A 22,363-nucleotide genomic window follows, 5' to 3' on the forward strand; every position below is an offset into this window, starting at 1 on the left:
CCGCCCAAATGATGATAACCCAATCGAAATAAGCCATTGAAACTGGGGGCCTGCGACGGTCGAGTTTTATATCTTCGTGCCATTAGCTCTTTCATCTGAGGAGATCGTCAGAGCTCGCGGCGATCCCGAACTTTGCCAAACTCGGAAGTCTAGCTGCATCGCACCTCTCTATCGATTTTCTTATCAGTTAGCTGCTGTCCATCTGCCGTGCGAATTTCTGCAGAGCTGATTAGTTATACATGGTATTCGGCTTTTCGTTAAAATTGCTGCGATACGCTGGATGGTATAGAAGCGCATCTTTTTCGATTACAATGGGACGCTGCAGTGATCTTGGGTGCCGCAAGCAGGCGCAACAAGAAAGACAGAGTTTATCTGCTCAGTCTGTCGCATTTGTTTGTTGCTCTGAACTAACAGGCGAACGCGTCATCATGTATCAAAGGGGCGAGCACAACAGTTGCGCCTGCCCTTTCAGTGTAGTAACTAAATTTTCCAACTCTAATCCAGTGAATCAGCATCTCTGGATCTATTCGCAGAGAAGTTCAGGCATTTGGAGGGAGAATTAGAAACATCTGAACTCTTTTCACGATAGTTCGTGCTGTTTCCCCGCTTCCATAAAAGAAGCCACGTGACAACTTTTTTTTTTAAATACAACAACGTTTTCTTTATTTGACATAATTGGTAATAAAAAAAAACAGGAGTAAAAATGAATTACATATATACACAACTCAGAGGAATGACAGGAGCAATGCACACAAGTACACTCGTCTCGGCTTAATCGAGTATTGCGATTCTCTAATAAGGCTTAACACATATCGCAAAACCACATGCGCATGCAAATTTTTTTTCTTTTGCGTACCGATTTTTCATCGCGGTATCATACAGCGTGGCCGGTTTCTGCGACAGCAAGCAGAGAAATGTTTGGTATACATGTACATCATTTCATTAGGAATGTTCAACGACACCCGTGAGATACCAAAGGTGGCGAGCCCTACGGCGCGTGAACCATTTGAAATTGCACGTGCTCCTATGACAAAGAACTAAAGAACAAAACGCGAAAGGTAAACGACGTGAAAAAGAAGAAAAGGCAAGGAAGGAAATACAGCCGAAAGGTTCTTTTTACAGAAGCATGAACGCTGCAAGTGCCGGCGAAGAACAGGGAACAACAGAATAGATGAATGCTAACGACAGGAGCAGGTCTCCGCAGTCACTTTCTGACTGACCCAGAGTGCTCGGTGTGACAAGAAAACAAAGTGGGGAAGGGGGTGGGGGCAGAGTGGAGTGGCGCAGCGGAAGGCAGACACTGAAGGAGGCTCGAAAGAAGACTGGTCGTCTGAAGAACCGAGGCCTAAAGACGCGTACTAGTATACAAGACGCATCCCCCTATTCTCGAGTTCCTTCCTACTGGAAGAGCTAGCTTTACACTTTCAGTTTATTCTTGGAATGCGTAAAAAAAGAATTAACAAACATAACTTTGACTGTGCTAGCAACAAGCAATATATTTAACTAAACTGTTGGGGTTGCGCCCCGGTTTCATAAGTCCTTTTTTTTTCTTTTTTCCTTCGTGCTTCCGTTTACAAGAACGCGTCCTCGACTGCTCAATCGTTATCATTTTTCTTTCACACCTCGTGAATGACTGTCTGTCTGTCGTCCGCGAGTGCGTTCTCGATCAAGAGCTTTGAAAACAAAGTCTTACGAGTGACGTCGACGCGGATAGCTTGAAAATCAAGCAACAAACTGCCAATGGCACTTCTCAATCATACCCCCCATGGTTTCTGGCTGTAAGTAACGCAAATGAGTGTACATCCATAATTAAAGGAACACTAATGGCGAAACTACGTATGTAGTTGCGATTGCTTTCTACGGTTGCAACAAAAAGAAAGAAAAAGAAAGAAAAACTTCAACAAATTTGAGAGCGCTCCCCTTCCGAGAAAGGAGTACTATTGAGTAATCTCTTTCTCTCCTCACGCTTCCCAACTCTCCACTCGTCGCCGCGACCAGCACTTCTTGACGTCATCAAGCGATGACTCCGGCATGGCGCAAAGAGAAAGCGATGGCGAGCGGAAAGTTGGGAAACTGTCACAGTGTTCGCTTTCTTTCTTGTCCCTAAGTTCCCTGCTGGGGTTGATCCGACCGCATCTAGGGCGGTCGTGGCACTTTATGGACTGTCGCCGCTCTTTAGTGCCAGCCGTGGCCGCCTCCGTAGCCGCCGCCTCCGTATCCGCCGCCGCCGCCACCGTAGCCGCCACCGCCGTAGCCGCCGCCGCCGAAGCCGCCACCGCCGTAGCCTCCGCCGCCGTAGCCGCCGCCGCCGAATCCACCTCCTCCGAAGCCGCCACCACCGTAGCCTCCGCCGCCGTAGTGCGTGTGCTTCTTAATGTAGACTCTGCAACGACAAATGAGAAAGAGAGAGAATGGGAGGGGAAAAAAGGAAGCCCTCTCGTTAGAAAGGCTGGTAATAAAGTATACAGCACGGAGACAGTATTATGGAAATCATAACGAGGGCAAATGTAGACTGCAAGAAAAAGAAAATTACTCCATACTGTGAGCTTACACTTCCGCACTTTTCGTCGAATTGCCATTAAGGCCCTTTCATCATAAAACGAAAAGTTTTCATAATACATAGAGATGTTAGCTTTCAGTGGTACAAAGAAATGACAATCAGAACAGTTATCCCTTCCATAGTAACTGATGCGACTTGGCTTTAGTGAAGCACGTGCCGGTTTGCTTGCCTTCTTTACGACATGGATGTATTCGTTGGCAAGTGGGTTCTGCCGAATCCCGCGAGGTGGAGGAAGGCTCGTGAAAGGAGAAAAGAATATATCTCCGGTGGATGAGAATGTTTTCTTTCACGAAGTACCTATTGCGCAGCTTTCGCAGTGCGCTTGAAGAAACGCGCCCACAACATCATTTCTTCCAGCGTAGACATGAATATAGCACGTATAGCACAATGGTCACCATGGCCCCGTTAGCCTCTACAGCCAGCATTCGGGAACGCTGCCTTCTGCAAGCTCATCGACTAGTTGTTACAGAATTTCGCCCGCACCGGCTTCGGACCCACGAACATTTTTGTCGCCGTTATGATGAATCCGCCGAGAATGAAACGAGGTGCTAATAAGACCGACGGGCAGTGTACCGGCCCAAAGAAGCCAGTAGAGGCAAGCTTAAATGCAGCACTTGCCAAAGTGACCACCAACACACACTCAAACGTATGAACCCGGCCACAAAAGTTTGCGTAGCACGGACTCTCAGTAAACGCTCAATTTTCAAACGGCCTGTAGCAGCAGCCAGTAAAACTGTATGCGACAATGTTATTAGCGTAATTCTAGTCGAGGCCCGAAGTGCAAGATATCAGGCTGCGTTGTGAGGTTGCGGAGATATTCAGCTTCCTTTATTTTTAATATTTCACGGTCCGTAATATTTTGTGGACGGGTGTACCTATGGAGGAAAAAAAAGGAAGAACGAGCGATTAAAGGGGGTTCTCTGCGCGACAGGATCACGGACGCGCTACGTACGCTTCCGCAAGGAAGGAGCACATGACTTGCGTCGTTTGAGAGTCGCACAGCGAAGGAAAGGAAGCCGAGAAAGTTGGCGAGAAAAACTGACAACATAAAAAGAACACTGTGACAAATTAGCTTTCTCCGTCCTCAGTTGTCGCACACTCGTCACCCTCCATCAGCATACTTTTTTTTTAACTTGCTTGCTATTTTTTTTTCTTTTCCTCGCTCGTCTTCTTCGTTGTGTTCTTTCGCTGTGTTTCCGGCCATAAAAACGCAACCATTCCCCTCGTGCGACGCGCTCGTGATGGCGGAACGCACGTCGTCACGCCGCATGGCGGAGGAAATACGAGGCTGGAGCCAAGCGGAGGCGCCTGCGGTTGCCGGGACTGCTAGCTAGCTAGCTGCCTTGCAATGCAGTAGGGCATTTCCGCGAAACGCCGGCCGCTGTGGTGCGCAAAATGGAGCGAAAGAGTTGAGGAAGTTGTCGTGGTGCTCGGCGAGCCAAGAGAGATCCCTGCATTGCGTAAACTTTGAATATATATATATATATATATATATATATATATATATATATATATATATATATATATATATATATATACGTATGTGTGTGTGTGTGTGTGTGTGTGCGCGCGCGCGCGCGCGCGCTCGCTACGTCTACCAGAGCATTCATTATTTTCCGTAACGAGGAAGACGTCCGGCGCAGACTGACCTATACAACGACCAACGGAACTGGGACAGAATTATCGCAACAAACACTATCTTGCTGGTTTTTAGTCCTTGCGTGTAGGTTGGTTTGTTTTCGGAACTTGCAGAAGGTGCACCCGAGGGAACAACTTACGCTGCTGTAATGTCTCAACCTTGGGAAGCTCCGAAGGGGCAAAACTGGGCGTAAAGCTTTGTTGGCATTCAGATGCGACAATCTTAAATGTTTCAATAAAGCGTTGTTGTTTACGGCAAATGCGGAATTATGAAACCCTTTCGACGTTGTTGAGCCATTCGTGTAGCTCCATAACCTTGCTTCGTTTTTTTTCCTTTTTTGAAAGGAGGTTTTACGTCTGAGTGAACCGACATTTGTACGTTGAAGGGAGTGTGGCGGCATTTTGGCCCCGATACGCCCTGAAAGAGAAAATTGCAAGAACTTTGGTAGGATAGACACGCCTCTTCGGGGTCGTTTGGGTGTTGAGGAGGACGATTCATTTAACCGGGCCACGAACCGGGTTTCATGATGGTACAAAAAAAAAGTGTGAGAGAGAGAGAGAGAATGTGTGAACGCAGATATGAAAGAAAACTGATCGTAAACAAGATAAAAATAATCGGTAATGGAGAAGTAATCTTTTCATAAACAGGAAAACATGAATATAACGTATAAATAATACTAATACTTTAGTTTACTTAGAGTATTATGCGTGTTACACGCACTGGCGTGAGCTCGCCTTCAAACTCACGCTGAGCAATACCCGCTACAGGCCGTAATAAAAAAGTAGTGTATTTCAGACCGAAGTGCCAATTTGTATCTGCCACAAAATGGGTTATTTAAGAACGTCGCTTAAAGTCACCGCCGCCAGACCAGATGATTTGAACGGCGCATTTCCCGTCGCAGCGCTTTTACTCACATAAAACACCAGACAAGAAGAAAATCATAAGGTACACAGGCGCGATTCCGCTGTTCGAGCGAAAAGGCCTTTTACGAAACACAAAGCGTTACTCGGCGTTTCGTATCTTATAGCCGAAGAATGCAAGTGTGATGAATGCACACGAACGCCTAATTAAGCCTAGCAATTAGCACTACTGTCGCAAGCCGCAAATGAAAGTGAGACGCAGCAGTCGAAATCCTAAGGCAAGCAGCCACCAATATGCTTAGGCAATACGCAACCAAGGATGATTGTGTGCATGGAAATAATGTGGTGGCGCAATCTGACGTATGGTTGTGGTGTGCCCAACCATGTGTAAAGGCTTTTTTTCATAAGAGGATGTTGCCGGCCCCGGCGTGACGCTCGTGATCATCACAACGTGCTGTGGAAAATTCCACACGGTGCGCTGCACGAAGAAAAAAAAAAGTAGAAAAGACCAACAACCTAATCGTGCCCTTCGGCTAATTGCACATCCGTGAGGCAGTGTTCTTGTGAAACTTCGTACGAACCCCCCCCCCCCCCCCCGCTTCCCGCACACAGCCATAGGCATTGTCGGCATCGTTGCCCCGTCTTCACACACGCTGAACTGAGAGAACCAATGTTAGCTAGGAGGGCCACGCCTTTTCTTGTACCCTAAGTCAGACTCATCTTTTTGAGCACTGGCGCCTGGCGTAGTTGATAAGTTGTTGCGAGAGGCTTTTGTGCAAGAGCGCAGAGCTCTCAGAGGCTCCAGTGAAAACAAACTAAGCAACTTTAAGCCGTATTTATGCGAAGAGCGCTATAAAGACAGGTCAGTGATTGAGAGAGACAGCACTTTATGATTAAGAGTGACGTTAACGTGAAGGTAGGGTAACTCCGGCACCAGCGAGAAAAAAAGAACGAACATGCGGGAAGAAAAAATAGAGGAGAACGGAATAGGTGCAAGAGATCTAAACAAACGCGATACCGTTAATCAGCCAGGAAGTGAACTCGACGGGTTAGTGTCTTCCTCGATACAAACCAGAACTGGCCGGTCCTCTTGGTCATCGAAATGGCCAAGAGGAAACGGCAGCTAGAACAGGCACTCGAGGAAGTCGGCGATGTTTTCCGCGAGCTATTTAACGTGCTGGATGCTCCGCTTCCACATGCGAGTCCCGCGCTCCCTCGCGCATACAGTGTACGTCTCCATATAGCGAACCTATATTTGCGCACCGATGTCGACTGACGGAGCGTCCGGACAGCTGGCGTCGGGTTTCGCGAGCGATAAGAATCGGAAAGGAGGTCGTTACGAGAAATTTCCGTAACAGAATGCGCGCCCCATTTCTCTGGACACCGCGGTCGCTTTTTCCTTCGGGCGCACATACCAGCAGTTCCTGAATGCAAATGCTCCCTCAGTTCCGGGATGCTTCCGGAGTTGGTTCCCGCGGCCAGTCCGGAAGTACGACCGACTCCCCGGCTTCTCCATCGCGTGGTTGGTTGAAGGAAGTGGCGTTGTTGGACAATTTGCACAGTGCCCTCAGAGATCGCCGCATTACCAAAGCATGTGGCGGCAGCTCATGCGAGGATGGCTAAACAGGCGCGTTCTAAACAAGGCAGGCCACGATGCAGCGGCGAGTCTTTAGGAATGCGGACAAGAGCCTGCCGGCCAGAGGGGGCCGAGGGCTCAGAGGAGCTCTCCCCCTCTTCGCCGCCCCTCACCGCCACCTTCCATCCAGTTCTAGCACGTCACTGCGCATTGTTTTTGCGCGCATTGATGTCGTCACGCGCCAAGGGAGATGCGTGCCTGCGTAGTTTGCATGGCCGTTATGGTAGGCGCACGCTTTCTAGCGAGTATTTGCGGCCGCTAATCGCACCAGGATAGATTCGCAGTTGCGAGGCCCGCAAATACTTCACTTATTTTCCCCTCCATTTTTTTTTTATGTATGCCTTGGATGTTCTTTTGGCGCTGGGAGAAAACGGTGTGTATAGAAATAGTATCGATTTGAAGAGATAATGAGAAATCGGTAGTAAAGTACAACTTGCACACGACAACCGAGTGGGAGCTATTAAATTCGAAATTCTATCGATGCAAAGTAGATGGGAGTACACTGAGTTGAGGGACAAAGGGTATGCGGGGTGAAGTAACGCCAAGAACACCGATCCACACGTATCCTTCCGCAAGCTAAGCGAATCTGTCGCATTCATTGTGTCCGTGCTCAAAGTTACTCATGCGGAAACTTGACTTCTACGTCGGGGGTTGTCAGCGGTCACTGTCAGCGCTAAGCAAAGATGAAATTTATTTCTGGCTTCTTCTTTCACTTAGTATGCAATGATGAAACCGCAAGAGCTCGCTAGAATGTGCCACTTATCTAAATATAGATTGCGAATCCAACAACGACCTTCTACAATATGGACTAGCCTATTTGTAGCTTGCAGTGCGAAGGCACTTATCGAACAGGATAAAATTCTCATGTGTAGATGGCAGGCTGGGTCGAAACAGTACCACTGCCGGAATAAAGCACGCGCACTTTTGTTCCCCTTGCATCCCAAGCAGGTCCGCGTAACCTACAGACTTCGTCCACACTTTTTTCTGCATCGATGAAATGGCGCGATGCAAAGAAATTGACGTTTGGTCGTTGCTGACCGGTTTAAGAGCCAAGGCTTACGTGCATCGAAAGTGACCAAAACACGTGGGCCACACAGCTGCTGAGCCGTGTACCTTCAACCTCACAGCTGGTGTGTTATTACACTTTGCTCCGCGGCACATAGCGCTCACGCGCTCTATACGGAAGTGTGGACGTCTGCGCAATATATGCTTGAAGAGATGCGCGATCTTCAAGAGCTGTCGTTACACGACACCCGATGCGAGCCTATGACCCGGTCCCGCAGGCCGCCTGAAGCTGAACTTAATTCTGGAGTGCTTCATACCGTCTCGTTCTGAACCACCGGTGTAATTGCGAGCTGGTGGTAAAGATCCGAGATTACTTGGCTGCGCGAAGAAACGCGTCATTCGTCACTCTATACGTTAATGCACTTCGTCGGCGCATTGCCTCTGTAAATTGGATGTGGAGGCCGGTTACAGCGCGAACACGGTTTCTGTAGCGTACAGGGTGGACGATATAGGACGGCAAGATCTTTCGCGTGCGCCGTTAATCGCTAAAAGCGCGGGAAATACAAAATGAGGCAATCTGCGCGCCATAGACAACATAAGTGTGGCCACGAGCTGATGCGCCGCGGAAAACAGATCACCCTCGGGTACGCGCTTACAGAATAAAACGCGACGGTCGCGGATCAATTTTGCGGCGTCTTTTCAAGCAGCGTCCCACTGGCACCGACGATGCCCCGAGGCACGGGTCCCGAAATAATCCTCCTCGTAGCGGCAAAATCGTTCGACAAAGGCGAGATGCACGCTGGCGCAGGGTGGAGAAAAAGCGCGCCTCTCGTGAGCGATGATCAAGATGACAAAAAGAAAAAGCGTATACGAACGATGGTTGGAAGCAACGTGGTGCTTCGGCATATGCCGTATATAAAGACGCGGCGAAGGTCCTGCTTTCTTTCGTCTCCCTTTCCGTCCGATGCGGGGCGCAACTATATTACGCAAAGAACCCCGCGAGGCGAGTAAATGATCGAAAAGCGTGTGAGCGCAAAGCGCGGAAAGCCGCCCGTTCGAGAAAGGAACGCGACGGTCCCTCGACGTAGGAGAAAGAGTAACAGAAACGGGGACGCCAACTTTGGGGGGTCCGCGCCGTTTCTTTCTCTTCGCGGCTCGCTTTTCGCGCTTCTCTTTTTCTTTCCTGCGCACACCTTCGGGCATCGAGCGATTCAGAATCGCCGCCCTCCTTCGAGCGCACACCGTAAGACACAGAGCAAGAATAGAAATGCGTGCTCGAGAAGACGAGCAGACTCGCTGCTATTAACGTCTTCGAGACATATTTTCCTCCCTTTCTTTCGTGAATCGCTTACGACTTTTCCTTTTTTGACTGCGCTGGAGTACGAATGTTGGGAGAAAAACAAAAGAAAGAAACGACAAGTAGGGGACCCGACCTGCTCTGAGGAGCACCTTCAGTTTCTCTTATTTTACGAGGAAACAAGCCGTCTCGAAGACGCGCAGTCAACCATTATGTCGACCATTGAATCCGCGCAAAAGTGCTTGCACGTTGCCGAAAGCAAAAACGCAAAAGGCGATACTACGCCTTGAGCTTTCGTCTGGCACTATTGGCGGAGCAGACGGCAAGAGCGAGGGGAGCGCTATGGGGCAGTGGTGGGGGTACGAGAACACTTCGGAAGCTGGAAAAGAGAAAAAAAAAAGGAAGGAAAGAAGGACGATGGTAAAAACAAGGTCGTGCAAGCTAACGAACCTAGAGTGAGCGAAAGGAGGCTTTATAGACCGTTCTTACCTTCTTACATTCGTCCCTTCCATTTCCCTCTTTCTGTCTCTTTTCTTTCTTTGATGCGGCACTCGCACAGTCATAACCGGCACTCTTCCTTCTAAGGCCATTCCTCGCAACAGTCCTTTCATTTTTCCTCCCTTTAGTCTTTTGTTCTTGTCCTATACGGCGCATTTTTGGATTTCGCGATCCACTTGCGAAGCATGAAGGGATGAAGAAATAGCAAGAAAAAAAAGCGGCTTCTCCGTGCATGGAACGACGGCGATAGCTTACTCGCGTTCTGGAACGGCTCGGCTTGGCCAGCGGCGCGTGGTCGGCGAGGGTGGGCCGTCGGCGGTAAGGCGAGAAACAGCCGCCGCTGCTGGCACCCCTACGAAGCGTTGGTTCGCGTACTACAAGCCGGCGCAGTCATTCTTTTGGCGCCTTCGTCGTGTCCGAAGCGCGAACAACGCGCGTACAAGACGTGCACACAAAAGGACGAAGTGTGGGAGAGGGTGTGTGTGGGAGAGAGAAAGATAGAAAGGGTGACGGTGCTGCTTGTGTACGTGTAAGCTGCGGACGTGATTTTCTGTCTCCTTTGTTACTCTACTCCGCCGAGTCTGGAACGTGGAAGCTTCTTTCGTGACGTCTTCGCTCCAAAGCACCCGGCCACGTGACGGCGATGCGACGCTCTTCTCGCCAGAAGCTGTACTCTACGAAATCTCCATAGATATGCGTTCTGCATCCACGTTTAGTCGGTAACGCAGCAAAGAAGGAATCAAAGCAACAAAAGCGAAAAAAAAAGACCGTCTGTTCACGCTCTGTTGACTTCTACTGAGACATGTACATCGGCCCCACATAAGTGCAGACGCGAAACGGTGGTTGAGGAAGCGCTTTAAACGGCCGTACGGCATAGGAGTGGGGCCGTATTCCAACAAACTGTTCATTGTACACGGAAAAGGGAACGTTTATACCCATGGCGTAAGCATACTTATTCTAAGCGGCCCAGAGCTAGCGACCTAAGAGAGTTCAAGCAGCTGCGGCCAGTATTGAACATGCAACAGTGGATGCTTGGATTTGTTGCAGCTGTATTGCTAAAGTTAAAAGCAGTAGTTTTAGAGCGCTCTGAGTTTTAGCATTGGAGGTGCAAAATACATTAGCTGCCGCGCAAATACAATCGCAGAACAACGTATTTACTAGAACGAGGAAGTGTCCGGGAAGGCTAACCGGAGGATTTGAAGCTCAAACATTCCAGGCAGTGCAATTTGAAGTAGGCAAAGAACAGAACAAAATAAAACAACGAAAACTTTGTCGGCGAGTCGTATACAGCAATTTCTTAAAGCAGGAGCGGATGCGGAATCGAAGTGGACAGAAAGCAGGAATGACATATACATTAAAAGCAGTGTTGTTAGGCTGTGATAGCCCCCCTGATCGAACGCATAGAGAAATTGTCTCTGCCCGTCTTCGTCGAAAATCATATGCACACGTGAAGAGCCGACAGCGAAGTGCCATCCCGGCTCTTTGCTGTCGGCAAGCTATGGAAGTCCTAATTGCAGAAGCCGTTCATTTGTGCAATGAGATACGTTGAATACCTCGCATTATTGCAGCTTCCGCCGGGATCTCAGGTTAGCTGCCAGTCGTGGCACGTAAAGCTACAAGATAAATGGAAGAGGTTTAACCTCGCGGCTGCCAAATGCCAAATTAATGTGCCAATTACTACATTTTCACATATTTAGAAAGTATCATGTGTACGAAAAAATCAGTGTGTCCAACTCGCAGACCTGTCCATTAGAACGCGAGAACTGAGCAAACAAATCAAAACCGCATTACAGAATGCGGAAGTGGCAGGACAACAGGGAAATAAACACATAAAGGGACGTCCTGATCTCGCGGTGCGCTGTGGTGTTATTGACGATGATATGTTGAAAAGTTCGAGTCCTGTCTAGATGAACACTGCGTTTCTGTTTTGGAAGAAAACTGCCTGTGATCCCGCTGTCCTGAAAAATTCGCGCTCAACGTTGTGCGGGAATATGCAATTGCAAAAAACGATGATGCCATTTTCCTTTGCAATTTAACATTATGAGACAAGCTCATATTGCGGTCATCATTATTATCACCTGCTGAATTAGTCGTGGCACAAAACGCATAGGTGTTCTTCCAGAGCTGTCTAAGCAAGCCTGCCATGAGTGGAGATCCTGCTCATTTAATGCGGAAAACACAAGTTCATGCCGCAATCCGTCAGTAATCAACACAGGCTTGGTCTAATAACAGATGCTGCCTTTCTCGCTCTTTTATTTTACTTCCCCTAGCCCATCCCCGTTTTCTCAAGTTTTTTTTTTTTTTTTCATCTTGAGACGTTGAAAGAAAAAATGTGCACATTTTCCTCCACTTCCCGGATTTCGCACCACAAACAAACACTGTGAGAAAACGTATGTATTGATTAGAAGTGTTTTTTTTTTTTCGGTGGTATCCGTGCACCTGTGCAATACGTGTAAGTAGTTAGCGGTGTTCGTTTCACCGCCAGGCTTTGGATGTTTATAATACAGATGAATTCACTTTGTTGATAAAATGTGCAGGACTCGTCAACCTGACGCATGAAACGATTAGCCTTTAAGGTTCAAATCAGGCGCCACTCAAGCGCGACTGCCGATTCAGGGAAAACAGTGGTGGTTAATAATTTCGTAGTCGCATTTTCTTTCACCAACCTCGAGGCGGTGGATTGAGTTCTATGGGTCTTTCACTTTTTCCTCGTCTGACCCCAACTATACCTTTCCTCGTTTCCTCGGTCTGCTGCTCATAGCGCTGTTCCACCCGTCTCATGCAAAACGCCGAATAAAGCGGTCTAACTGGTTGAAGCAAAACATGTCGTGCACCATATACAGACGGCGCACAGCCAGCGTCTGTCAACCTGTGACGCGTCCACTCTCGTGAAAAATTGTTTCTTTGATGCTTCTCAGGCGTCGCAGTGAAATCGCTCGAGCCGAATCTTTCGATCTCCTCAAAACGAAATGTAGGCCGCCGTGAAGACAACGCGGCGCTCAGTAGCGTACAAAACTCGCATTTGCTGTCATCGTCGTCTTCAGCCTAAGAGCGTGGCTCTGTGACAGAAAACAACGCCTCCCCGCAGTGCGACGCTTCTGTTCCATAACCCTGTTGAACGCGTGAAGATTGTCTGGCGCAGCGCACGTTCTTTTTCATTTTTTTTTTTTGTCTTTCGAGGTCACTTCGCCGCCAAGGCACATTACGTGCGGGCCTCACTCTCTCGAGAACGAACGAGCGGGCCTGGGGAACCAGCCAGCGCAGCGACTTCAGAGCTCGACGCAGTCAAGTTCAAGGACGAGGCCGATCGCTCTTTGCGAGAGTTCGCCGTTGACGGACAGACAGCGTCGTCGTCGGCCGCCAGACTCTGGCGAGATATATCTCGCCAGAGATGGAGAGGGCCACGCGGTGAGCGACAGACTATGTTCGAAGGGGACAGCCTGTCTCTTCTCCTCCGGCCACGGAGGGCCCGCCGGGGGCCAGCCGGCAGGCCGCTTTGCTCTCTGCGAAACGAGGTCGCCGATTCTCCCGCCACCACGCCGGCCGTGCACGCTCCACTGCTGCGAGACACGGATCGACACACGCCAAGATGGCGGAACGGCCGCCCCTTCTCTTTTCGTTCGGAGAGCTACGCGATGCCGACTCTCTGTCGTGTCCACCCACCCGACTTGGCTAATACGAATGTTCGCCGCGTATCCCCCGCTGCTCCTTCCACTCTCTTTCCTACTCGCTCGCTCGCCCGCCTGCCACACACCCACTTACAGCGAAGTCGTCTTCTGCTGTTGAACGACTTCGAAAGCGGAGGGATCAGCCGCGAGAGAAGTCGCGTTTGTCGGTCAAGGGCTGACTGACCCTTTCTGGTCGCTGCAGCGAGTGACCGGGAGGTCCACTGTAGGCGCCCCGGGCGGCGGCGTCGCTTTCTGCTTCTGGATTCCATAGCCGTTATACATGCTTCGCGCCGCCGCTGCCGGCGTTACCTCGCGCACATCCGCGTGCCTTGCGAGCCGGCAAGCGCGCGCGTTTGTGTTTCGCTTTTGAGCAGGGTCCTGGAAGCGTACGGCTCAGAACACTCAAGTTCTCGCGGGTCGAAATGGAAAAGACACGACTTCGCCTCCCTCTTTGAAGCCGCCCGTTGCTCCGGCTGACCTACAACGGGCTCTTATTGCCTTCTCTGACACTAACTGGAGACTTCTTACTGTGGAGAGCCTGGCTGTGTTTAGGGTGGCGGGAAAGAGAGAAGTTTGGGAGAGGACGCCGATGGAGAGAGGTAGAGTAGCGCGTCGCTCTTCTAGAAGAGACGTCGGGGGCAGAGGCGGACCTCACGGCAGCGAACTTTCCCAAACGGGGACGCACGAGAGCGCCGAACAAGACGACGAGAGGCACTCACTGAATGACGGGGCGGACGAGGCTCGCCGCTTGTTTGAAAAGCGGATCGAGAGAACCGTGTAGTGGGGACAGCGTGCAAGTCTCGAGAGAGGCGGCTTCTTTCGCTGCCGAAACGTTGCGACGATGACAGGCTGGGGTTCGCGTGGCGGGAATGACGACCCGAAGAGCCACTTGTCTGCACGACGGCGGCAGAGATACAGGCAGTGGTGACGCCCCGCCTAATATCGAGTGTTACAACAGCGAACGGCGTCCGAGGTGTGATGTGGGAACAGGCGGCGTCGCTAAGACATTTTTTTCCTTTAGTTGTTAGACTCAAGCTAATAAGAAAAGGAGGAAAAAGCGAAGGGTGTCAATCGCTTCCATTGTGCCGCGCAAGAAGATGTTTCAGTGTTAGTGAACTTAAATACGGCGAATATAAATCGCCGCGAAATTCGCCTATGTAGTCCTGTGAAAGCGATGTCCCGATTTTGAACTAAGAAGAGTCAACACTGTTACCAAGATTACAGGTTTCCTACCTGACTTGCATGGTGAGGTGTACCTCACCACGCATCTAGACCGCTGTATACGCCAAATAAATGAAAACTGACCGAAAGTTTCTGAGCTTTTAAGGCAATACTCGAAGCCTTTGACAAGGGCTGTGTTGCAGACAGGGATTCTCCACCGCGTGGAGTGTGGGGATGTGAATGAGCTTTCCCAGGGCCGACTGAAAAGAAACGTTCGTTTAGCCAACACTATGCTCATGCATTCTTGAAACTCTGGCGGTATCTTACACAAGTCTTCAAATGACTTTAGAGAAGTCAGACATGTAGTTATATTTGTCTTACGACACGGTGCAGAAATTACGGAAAGCAAAGTTAGGAGGAAAGGTGAAGAGGGTTACATAGTGCGCCCATTGAGTGCTGTAAAAGTCTGGTCGTTTTAAAAACAAGTATTGGATATAGTAAGTATTCCCTAAAGGGTTCTGGCTGTGACTACAATTGTACCAAAGCCTAGAATGTGGTGTTCGCCTGCTGAGCAACTGAAGATTCCGAAAAGATTGTCGAACGACCCGAATATCTTATATCAACAGGCAGCACAGCGTACGTGATGGCTCAGTCTTTCTATCTTAGAAAACCATCTTTCTATCTATTTTTACGCGTACGTGCATGCCTCAAATACGGTGCAATGTGGGAGAAAAAGAAACAAGAAAGAAAGAACGAAAGAGTGAAACCATTCGTACCGGTACATCGACCGAGAACGTGCGCGAAACAGCAAGCAGAAACACTACGAAGCACTGACCTGAAAGGGAAGACCTGGGAGGGCGCATAAAAATTCATTTCGCGTCGCGTTTCATATATCTGCCCGTGTTTCGCCTTTCGACTCTTTACCTCCTGAGGTGGCATACTGGCGTCTCTTAACTCTCAGCTTAGAGGAGAAGAGCATTCTAAGGGGAAAAAAAAAGAAGTGAGAGAGAGAGTGTGCGTGTCCTGAGTCAAAAGGAATCGGGCACGTCACGAATTATTGCTGCCACGTGATGCCACTCCAGAGGTGGCTCTCGAGTCAACGAGGCTCTGCAGTCATTGACCCATAGAAAGGCGACGCCGAAGGGTGCGCATGCCAGGTCCTCGCGGAAAGGGCGGTGTTCGAAGAAGCGGTGCTTCAGGTTCGACAGTGCAATGTGACTTCCTCCACAAAAAGAAAGAATGACATAGACGAGGTAGGGGGAAATGTTAAGCGAAAGGAGAGACGTTACAGAACCGAACTGCTTGACAGGTCACAATCGCTGGCGTGAAGTTCTTCTTCATTCCCGACTGAGCGCAGTGTAGAAGCCGCAAACTCATTTCATCCAGGCGCCCATTAGCTGTATGTGACGGAGACATGTGAGTGACGTAGGAGGTGACGGGATCGAACATGTGCTGCAGCCCTTTGAGACCTGCTTTTCGGGAGAGATCGCAGACGTGCTTTCTCCTTTTATTTTTTTTCTCCCGTTGTAGGAAAAACCGATAAACTGGTTCTTAGCCGATCTATTCGCAGTGATCATTCCAAGCGCGTCCTCATGACTTTCTAGGCCTGCTTGCTTTTTTTTTTCCCCCTTCCTGTTGTCGCTCTCCGACGTGACGCGTATATATATGCAGGACGCGGAAGCAAAGCGCCACTGGAAAGGCCGGTGTTTGCATCGCCGTAGCGGTGGCTGCTGAGTAGGATGGAAGGGGGGAGCGGCCAAGCTCATACGGGGCACGGCCACCCCTAGGAACGGGTTCTTTCGTTTTCACTGCTAAGTCGAGCAGCAGCACAACGCCCCTATCTGTTGCTCGCTTCCTGCTTTAGTTTATATTTTTACCTCTCATACGCGGTTTGCGGGAGTGGGCGCAAGCCGGAGCAAAACATGACCTGGACAGTAGAATGCCGCGTATGTGGGTGAAGGTGGAAGTCATTTCACTAGACAGCTTTGTAGGCATTACGTATGTCGTCACTGTGCCCTTCTGTTGTTGTTTTTTCGTTGCTCTCCTGGTGATACATTTTGCAAGCGTACGCAAACGTGCAAACATAAGCGTTTTCTCCCCCTTTATGTTTTAGAATTGCATTAAACGTGAACTACGTACCTGTGGTCAATACGAAACAGTAGTAATGCGACGCGTACCACGCGTCACGAACCACAGCGCATGGTCACAAACTTTCCGTAATCTCCATCAAGGAGAAGGACTCGTATACGCAAGCCATCGATGCGGCTGTGGTGCTTAATGAATATTGCCATATGCGATCGTTTAGAGCAGGATATCAGAGAGCCATCAAGCAAGCCCCCTGGTACGGCTATTGCTTGAGCGCTGTTTTCCCTCCAATACAATTGCCGCGCCACTATGTATGAGTAAAATTATCAATTAATTCGGCAGTTCTAACGAAGTGTTTCGCTTTTCGGTGTCTTTCCACTATTTTAATGCACCGTCGCACTTTCGCCTATTGGCAGTCTGTCACTTCATAAGAGACACCTATACACCAAAATAAAAAAAAATGACAACTAGGGTCACTGACCAGGTCAAAACAAAAATGCGTCTTGGTGTTTCGAGCGTCATACGGAAACCGAAACAATGACGCCCGCTTCCAGGAAGTTCTTCTTTTGAGTTGGTCAGTGGTTACAGCAATTTTGCTCTTCACCTGACAAAATATTATTCCGTAAAACGCTCGATTTCCTCATAATCATAGAAAAGTGCACCGGCCATCACGGTTCAACAGCGTAGGTAACAGTGACGTCTCTTTGTTTAAACACGATAGTCTGCCTATCTCTGAGAACGAACAGGACGAGGGCTTGCTAACATACCGGTATGTCCAGGCTTTATCCTCCCTACCGACCAAGAAAGGGGATAGTTCTTGGGCTGGGGCCACGGGTACGGGAATCAAACACACTGGCTCCAAAGCTAAGTCCCAATACAGAGCGAAGGAAAGAGCCCCAAGCGACAGTCAGTGAAAGCGTTCGCGGTTTCCTCGTCATTGCCACCAGACTGAAGTGATCGTGGGTAATGGCCTCGCGTTCTCGACACTACTAATCAAAGGACAAAAAAAAGAGAAAGAAATAACGAAAGGAAAGGAGTGAGGATGACAGAAAGAAAGGACCGCAGCACCCGACACAAGCTCGGTGGAACGACGGCTGTCTGCTGTACCCTCGCCGGCGGCTCTCCTGAAGGGCGGTCGTTTGCTCCTTTCAATGACCGTCATTAAAGGCCACCAAGAAGGAAGATTCCAGCCGCAGGACGGGAGAAGAGCCCTGATCGCGCTTTGCACGTTTTCTGTTTCTTGCCTTGCGGTGGAGTCCTCCGTTGTCGCTTTCTCGAGAGCAGCGGCAGGCCGTCATAAATGCGAGTGCGGCCGGCCGCATCACAGAAGGGGAGTCACGGGGTCAGGCAATCATTGAGACCCGCCAGAGAGGCCAGAAGAGCCGCTCGGGCAGCGATCACTCTTTCTGTTGCCTCAGAGATGCTGCTTAGTCGGGAGGAGAGAGAATCGGCGTGTAGAACCAAATGAAGAAGAAGAAAAAAAGAAGGAATGGAAAAGGCCGCACTTCGCGTATCGCGGCGCACGTGTTGCTGTCGTTCAGGGAGAAGAAACGAATCGGACGGCTAAGTCACGCGCCAGTGGTCACGAGCCGTATTTGCAATTGGGGTGAACGGCGCGTCAAGGACCTCTCGTGCTTTTCGACGTGACCACATGTCTCGTCTAACTGCGACCCTCGCCTTTCTTTATCGAACGCCTAAACCCTATACTCGCGATGTTGAAGCGACAGGTGAGAACATCTCGAGATGCGCTGGCGCACCGTAAATAATGGTTAATTTCTGCAGCAAAATTGCACACAGAGTCCGTGAAATTGTGGGGGCGGTCTGGTCAAGCGTTCGCCTGTTGGCGTAGATGCGCCACAAATTACTTTAGAGGTTCTGAAATTAAATGAACAAGAAAAAAATTCGGCAGAACCCATTCCACGATGACAGTCGACGGTAATACGTTTGAATCGATATGGCGACGCAGCCTACTAACACCGTCGAAACGCGTTATGTATTATGCGTCTACTGCACCGGGACTCGTCATTCGCGCTTCGCTAAAGACACTAGGCGCCATCTAGCACCGCCGCCGCGAATACCGCGCGTAGCCTCCGAAATGCGCGGCCCGCCGATGCGCGCGCGCACGTTTAGGGACGCGTTGTCATGCAGCAACCACGCTTCTCCCTTGCGCTTCATTGTGGACACGGTGCACCATCTGGTGGCGTTTCTGCGAGACGAGAAGCCCGGCGCGCCGTGCCTGGGAACGCTTCGAATTGTTCCCTCGCTTGCCTCACATCCAGTTTCACTTAATCAGTGAGCCAAGTTGGCAAGAGGCTCTTAGAAGAGGGTATGCCCAGCGCATTCATGACGCCGCTCACTAAATCGCTGGCGTGAAAGGCGTTCATTGAAAAGCGGCACATACCCAGTCCCGCCTCTACTGTGGCTTATGTCGGCATGCGAGAGGCTCGTTACTGAGGAGCACATACACATTGCCGCATACTCTGAGACCCAAGTTGTTCCGATGGTCGGTTTCGAACCCTGTTTCCTGAGCACAGCAGCCCGATGCGCTACCCATTCGAGCACGAACTACGCAGTGACCCAGGTAGGCAGGAAAGTTATTAGATACAAACAAAGCATAGATAGATACATACATAGATGTGTACTTGGCCCGCGGAAACTGCGTGGAGTACCCTAAGACTGATAACACATTAAAACGGTCATCTTACTATCAACCCTAAAACGTGTGCCCTATCCTTAACGCCGAAAAATTGTTCAACTATAGGACTTCAACATTTGTACTAGGAAAATATCTATCATTACGCGGATGGCTAGTCGCTGCAGAGTCTTCAGCAACACTGTTGTCAACAAGAAACATAAACATCAGTTTTTTGTTCCTCTCCTCAGCATAGGACTGACTACAGGTTCATCAGGGGCCGAATTTACAAAGATTTTTCTTCGTAAGCGTTCTTTCGTATTGGCTGGCTGGCATCGCTAATTATATGTTTTGAATCAGGATTGCTTGAAATATTTCGTTAAGTACAAATCCAACGCAACAACTTCTTTTTTCTTTATTTTAAATACGGGCCCAGTCTGTGGGTGAAGAAATTTTATTTCATTTAGAAAAAAAAGGCACATAAGCTCAAGCGATTTTAAAACTCAGGAGATGTATGTTCAGTGCGCAGATTCACCCTACGCTGTCTCTCAATGCAAGCTTCTTATCCACAAAGGTGCCAACAAACGCCGCGAGGTAAAAAAAATGAAAGGAATTTAAAAGTATTTAAAGGCATTTTGAAGGCATTTAATTTATTGATGAAGTGTTTCTATACTCGCTGACCAATTTTTTGTGGTAATGAAGGGAGGGCTAGAGGGGCGGAGCTTCTGCACAAGTGTTACTGCCTCAAGTAGTCCAGCAAAGCTTCACAGTGTTTTCGATTTCTTGGAGGAGCTAACAAATCGAGCGCCGCTTCCACCTGGGACAATTTAGAATTGGTGCAAATGTGGGCGAGAAGCAGAAAATAAGTCAAATCGAACACTCAGTGGCGCAATTTATCCTACTTTTGCTGTTCTAAATAAGACGGCAATGCTTCCACTTCGGCAGCTTCAGACTAAAGTGGATCACAATTTGGGACTATTTTTTTTTTCAAGAGCGCTCCTATTTCCGCGTGCTTTAGCTTCGTAGCTTTCTCTTCGTTGGCACAGAAAGTTATCCGCGAGTATAGACATGGACGGCTACGAATTTTCTCATCATACTTCTTGACAAAGGTAGATGATAATCACCTGGTTATATTAGTCTGGAGGTGCGCAAATGTTCTAGAACTGGCTAAAGTTCGCATTGTTTACTACACAAATGCATTGTGAATGGTACCAAGCAATAGTATAAGAACAAACAAATAAACATAGGGTCGTGATAGATAAGGCACAACAGGCTTTATAATATGTTACATTGCTTCAGTGTGTTCCAGTTTCCAAGAAAATAATTGAATAAAGCCAAATTGAGCAACAGGAGAATTCCTGGCAGCAAAAGTATGGGAACCGTGAATGGGGTAACTGGTAGCCGTAGTTTTCGATACGTTGCGGCTTGCATGTCAACTACCTACCTATCTAGGCGCGATGAGGATACAAAAAGGCGCGAGTTTGCATGAACGGCCCAGAGCGTGCATGAGAGCGCGATTGATAAAAATCAGTGCCAAAATAACCTCAATGAGCACAAGCCAAGGCAGATGTTATAAGTAGTCGATTCAGATGTATTACTGCATGCCTCAGCTGCTAACATAGACGCTGCAATCCATGTTCATCTCGGAGAGTTTGTGAGAACTTGCTCCGTTCTATAGCAACGCAACGCCCACGCAAGATAGAATCACGTTCGAAACCTTTAGACAAATAAGGAAACAGAATGCTACAGGCTACAAGTATCCCCGGCACTTCAACATTAGACTTCTATCCAAGTTCGAATGCAATCTCAATTGGCATGTTAATAAACAGTCCACTTCAAGTTAATAAAACGGAACAGGAGCTCGATCAAAAAGCCATAACGACAATCTTTTCACATGCGTGCATTAGATACTAGTGATCAAGGAAGCGCTCAAGACCATAGGATTGCCCATTAATTTGGTGCCAATTTCCGGGTAGTCACTTCCGTACTCGAAACAATGGATCGGTCGTTGATAAGATCACCAGGATCTCCCATAAATACTCGCAGCGGGTCAAAGGTACAGTGGTTACTCACGGGACGGGCACTTCGACGGGCTTCTTGACGATGATCTCCTTGAAGACGGGCACCTTGACAGGCACAGCGACAGGCCTGGGAATGTGGATGACCTTGTGCACGGGGACAGGCACCAGCTTAGGCACCTTGACGGGCACCGGTACCGGCACGACTCGCGGTACCGGCACGTGCTTGTAGATGGGCACCGGCACGTGCTTGATGACCGGCACTGGCACGCCTACGCTCACGTAGTGCGGCACGGGCACGGGCTTCGGGATTGGGATGGTCTTGGCCACAGGGACCAGCTTGGGGATCTTCTTGACGACGGGCACCTTGACCGGTACGGGCACCGGGTGCGGCACGTGAACCACATGTGGCACGTGGATCACCTTAGGCACCGGAAAAGGTTTGGGCACCGGTACAGGGTGCGGGTACGGGACCACCTTGTGGACCAGCTTCACGATCTCGTCCGGCTTCCAGGGCTGGTGGTAGCCGGCTGTGGCCGCGCCCAGCAGGCAGGCCAGCACGCCCAGACACGCGGCTGCGCTCCTCATCTTCTCAGCTCCTCCTGCACGAGACACGGCACCCAGCACGGCTCAGCAACAGAACGTCGTGGCACCATCAGCTCTATATCCTGCTCGCCAAAACCCCGCGGCCGAGACACCGCGCGGACCCGTGGCGGGGGCCCGCGCGAGGTTCGAGCCACGGGCTCGCACCCCTGGCTGATCCCCCGCCCACCCGACCCCCTCCCGCTGGCAATCACTTTCGCTGCGTCGTCGTCCCGACGTGTATATCCAGAGGGGCGCTGAATTCCGAGACGGTTGCTGCTGCGGTAGGGGCCACTCACCGTCGTCTGCGTGGCCGGCTGTCGAAACTGACTGTTTTTGTGTGGCGCGCGCGTGCTGCTGTAGTGCGCGGTCGGCGAGCCAAGACGTGAGTGCGCTGGCCGAGCCTTTGCCTTAAGTAGTCCCCCCTCCGCGCGCGGCCACTCGGCGCTGACCTACATCGGGATCACTGCTCTAATCCCGATAGGGCAGCCACGGGCGAGGGGCCCCCTCCGCACGGAGAAGGGGGTTGGGCCCCCTCGCTCGCCCACCTAGGCCCCCTCGGCGCATGCGCACACGGGTCAGCCGCCACGAGGGGGGAAGCCCGAGGTGAGGGGGGGTTCGCGCCGGTGAAAATATTTTTGGCCGTACGCGCCAGCAGCGCACAGCCGCGACAGCGGTCCCAATTCCTGGAAGCGCGGTGTCCGCTGGTTGGCTCCAGAAAA

The 22,363-nt window shown here is 50.0% G+C and overlaps 1 protein-coding gene across 1 annotated transcript; it reads right to left on the reverse strand.

Moving 5' to 3' along the window:
• Positions 1 to 633: 633 nt before the first annotated feature.
• On the reverse strand, positions 634 to 22,095 carry LOC135921131 (zinc finger protein 512B-like). Its single transcript, XM_065455455.1, has 3 exons — positions 21,941 to 22,095; positions 21,115 to 21,661; positions 634 to 2,383 (listed from the first exon to the last, which is right to left on the reverse strand). Exons 2-3 carry the CDS (start codon positions 21,645 to 21,647, stop codon positions 2,176 to 2,178), a joined length of 741 nt encoding a protein of 246 aa, XP_065311527.1. The 5' UTR covers positions 21,648 to 21,661; positions 21,941 to 22,095; the 3' UTR covers positions 634 to 2,175.
• Positions 22,096 to 22,363: the final 268 nt, after the last annotated feature.

Source organism: Dermacentor albipictus, chromosome 3 (assembly GCF_038994185.2).
Source record: "Dermacentor albipictus isolate Rhodes 1998 colony chromosome 3, USDA_Dalb.pri_finalv2, whole genome shotgun sequence".
NCBI classification, from domain to species: domain Eukaryota; kingdom Metazoa; phylum Arthropoda; class Arachnida; order Ixodida; family Ixodidae; genus Dermacentor; species Dermacentor albipictus.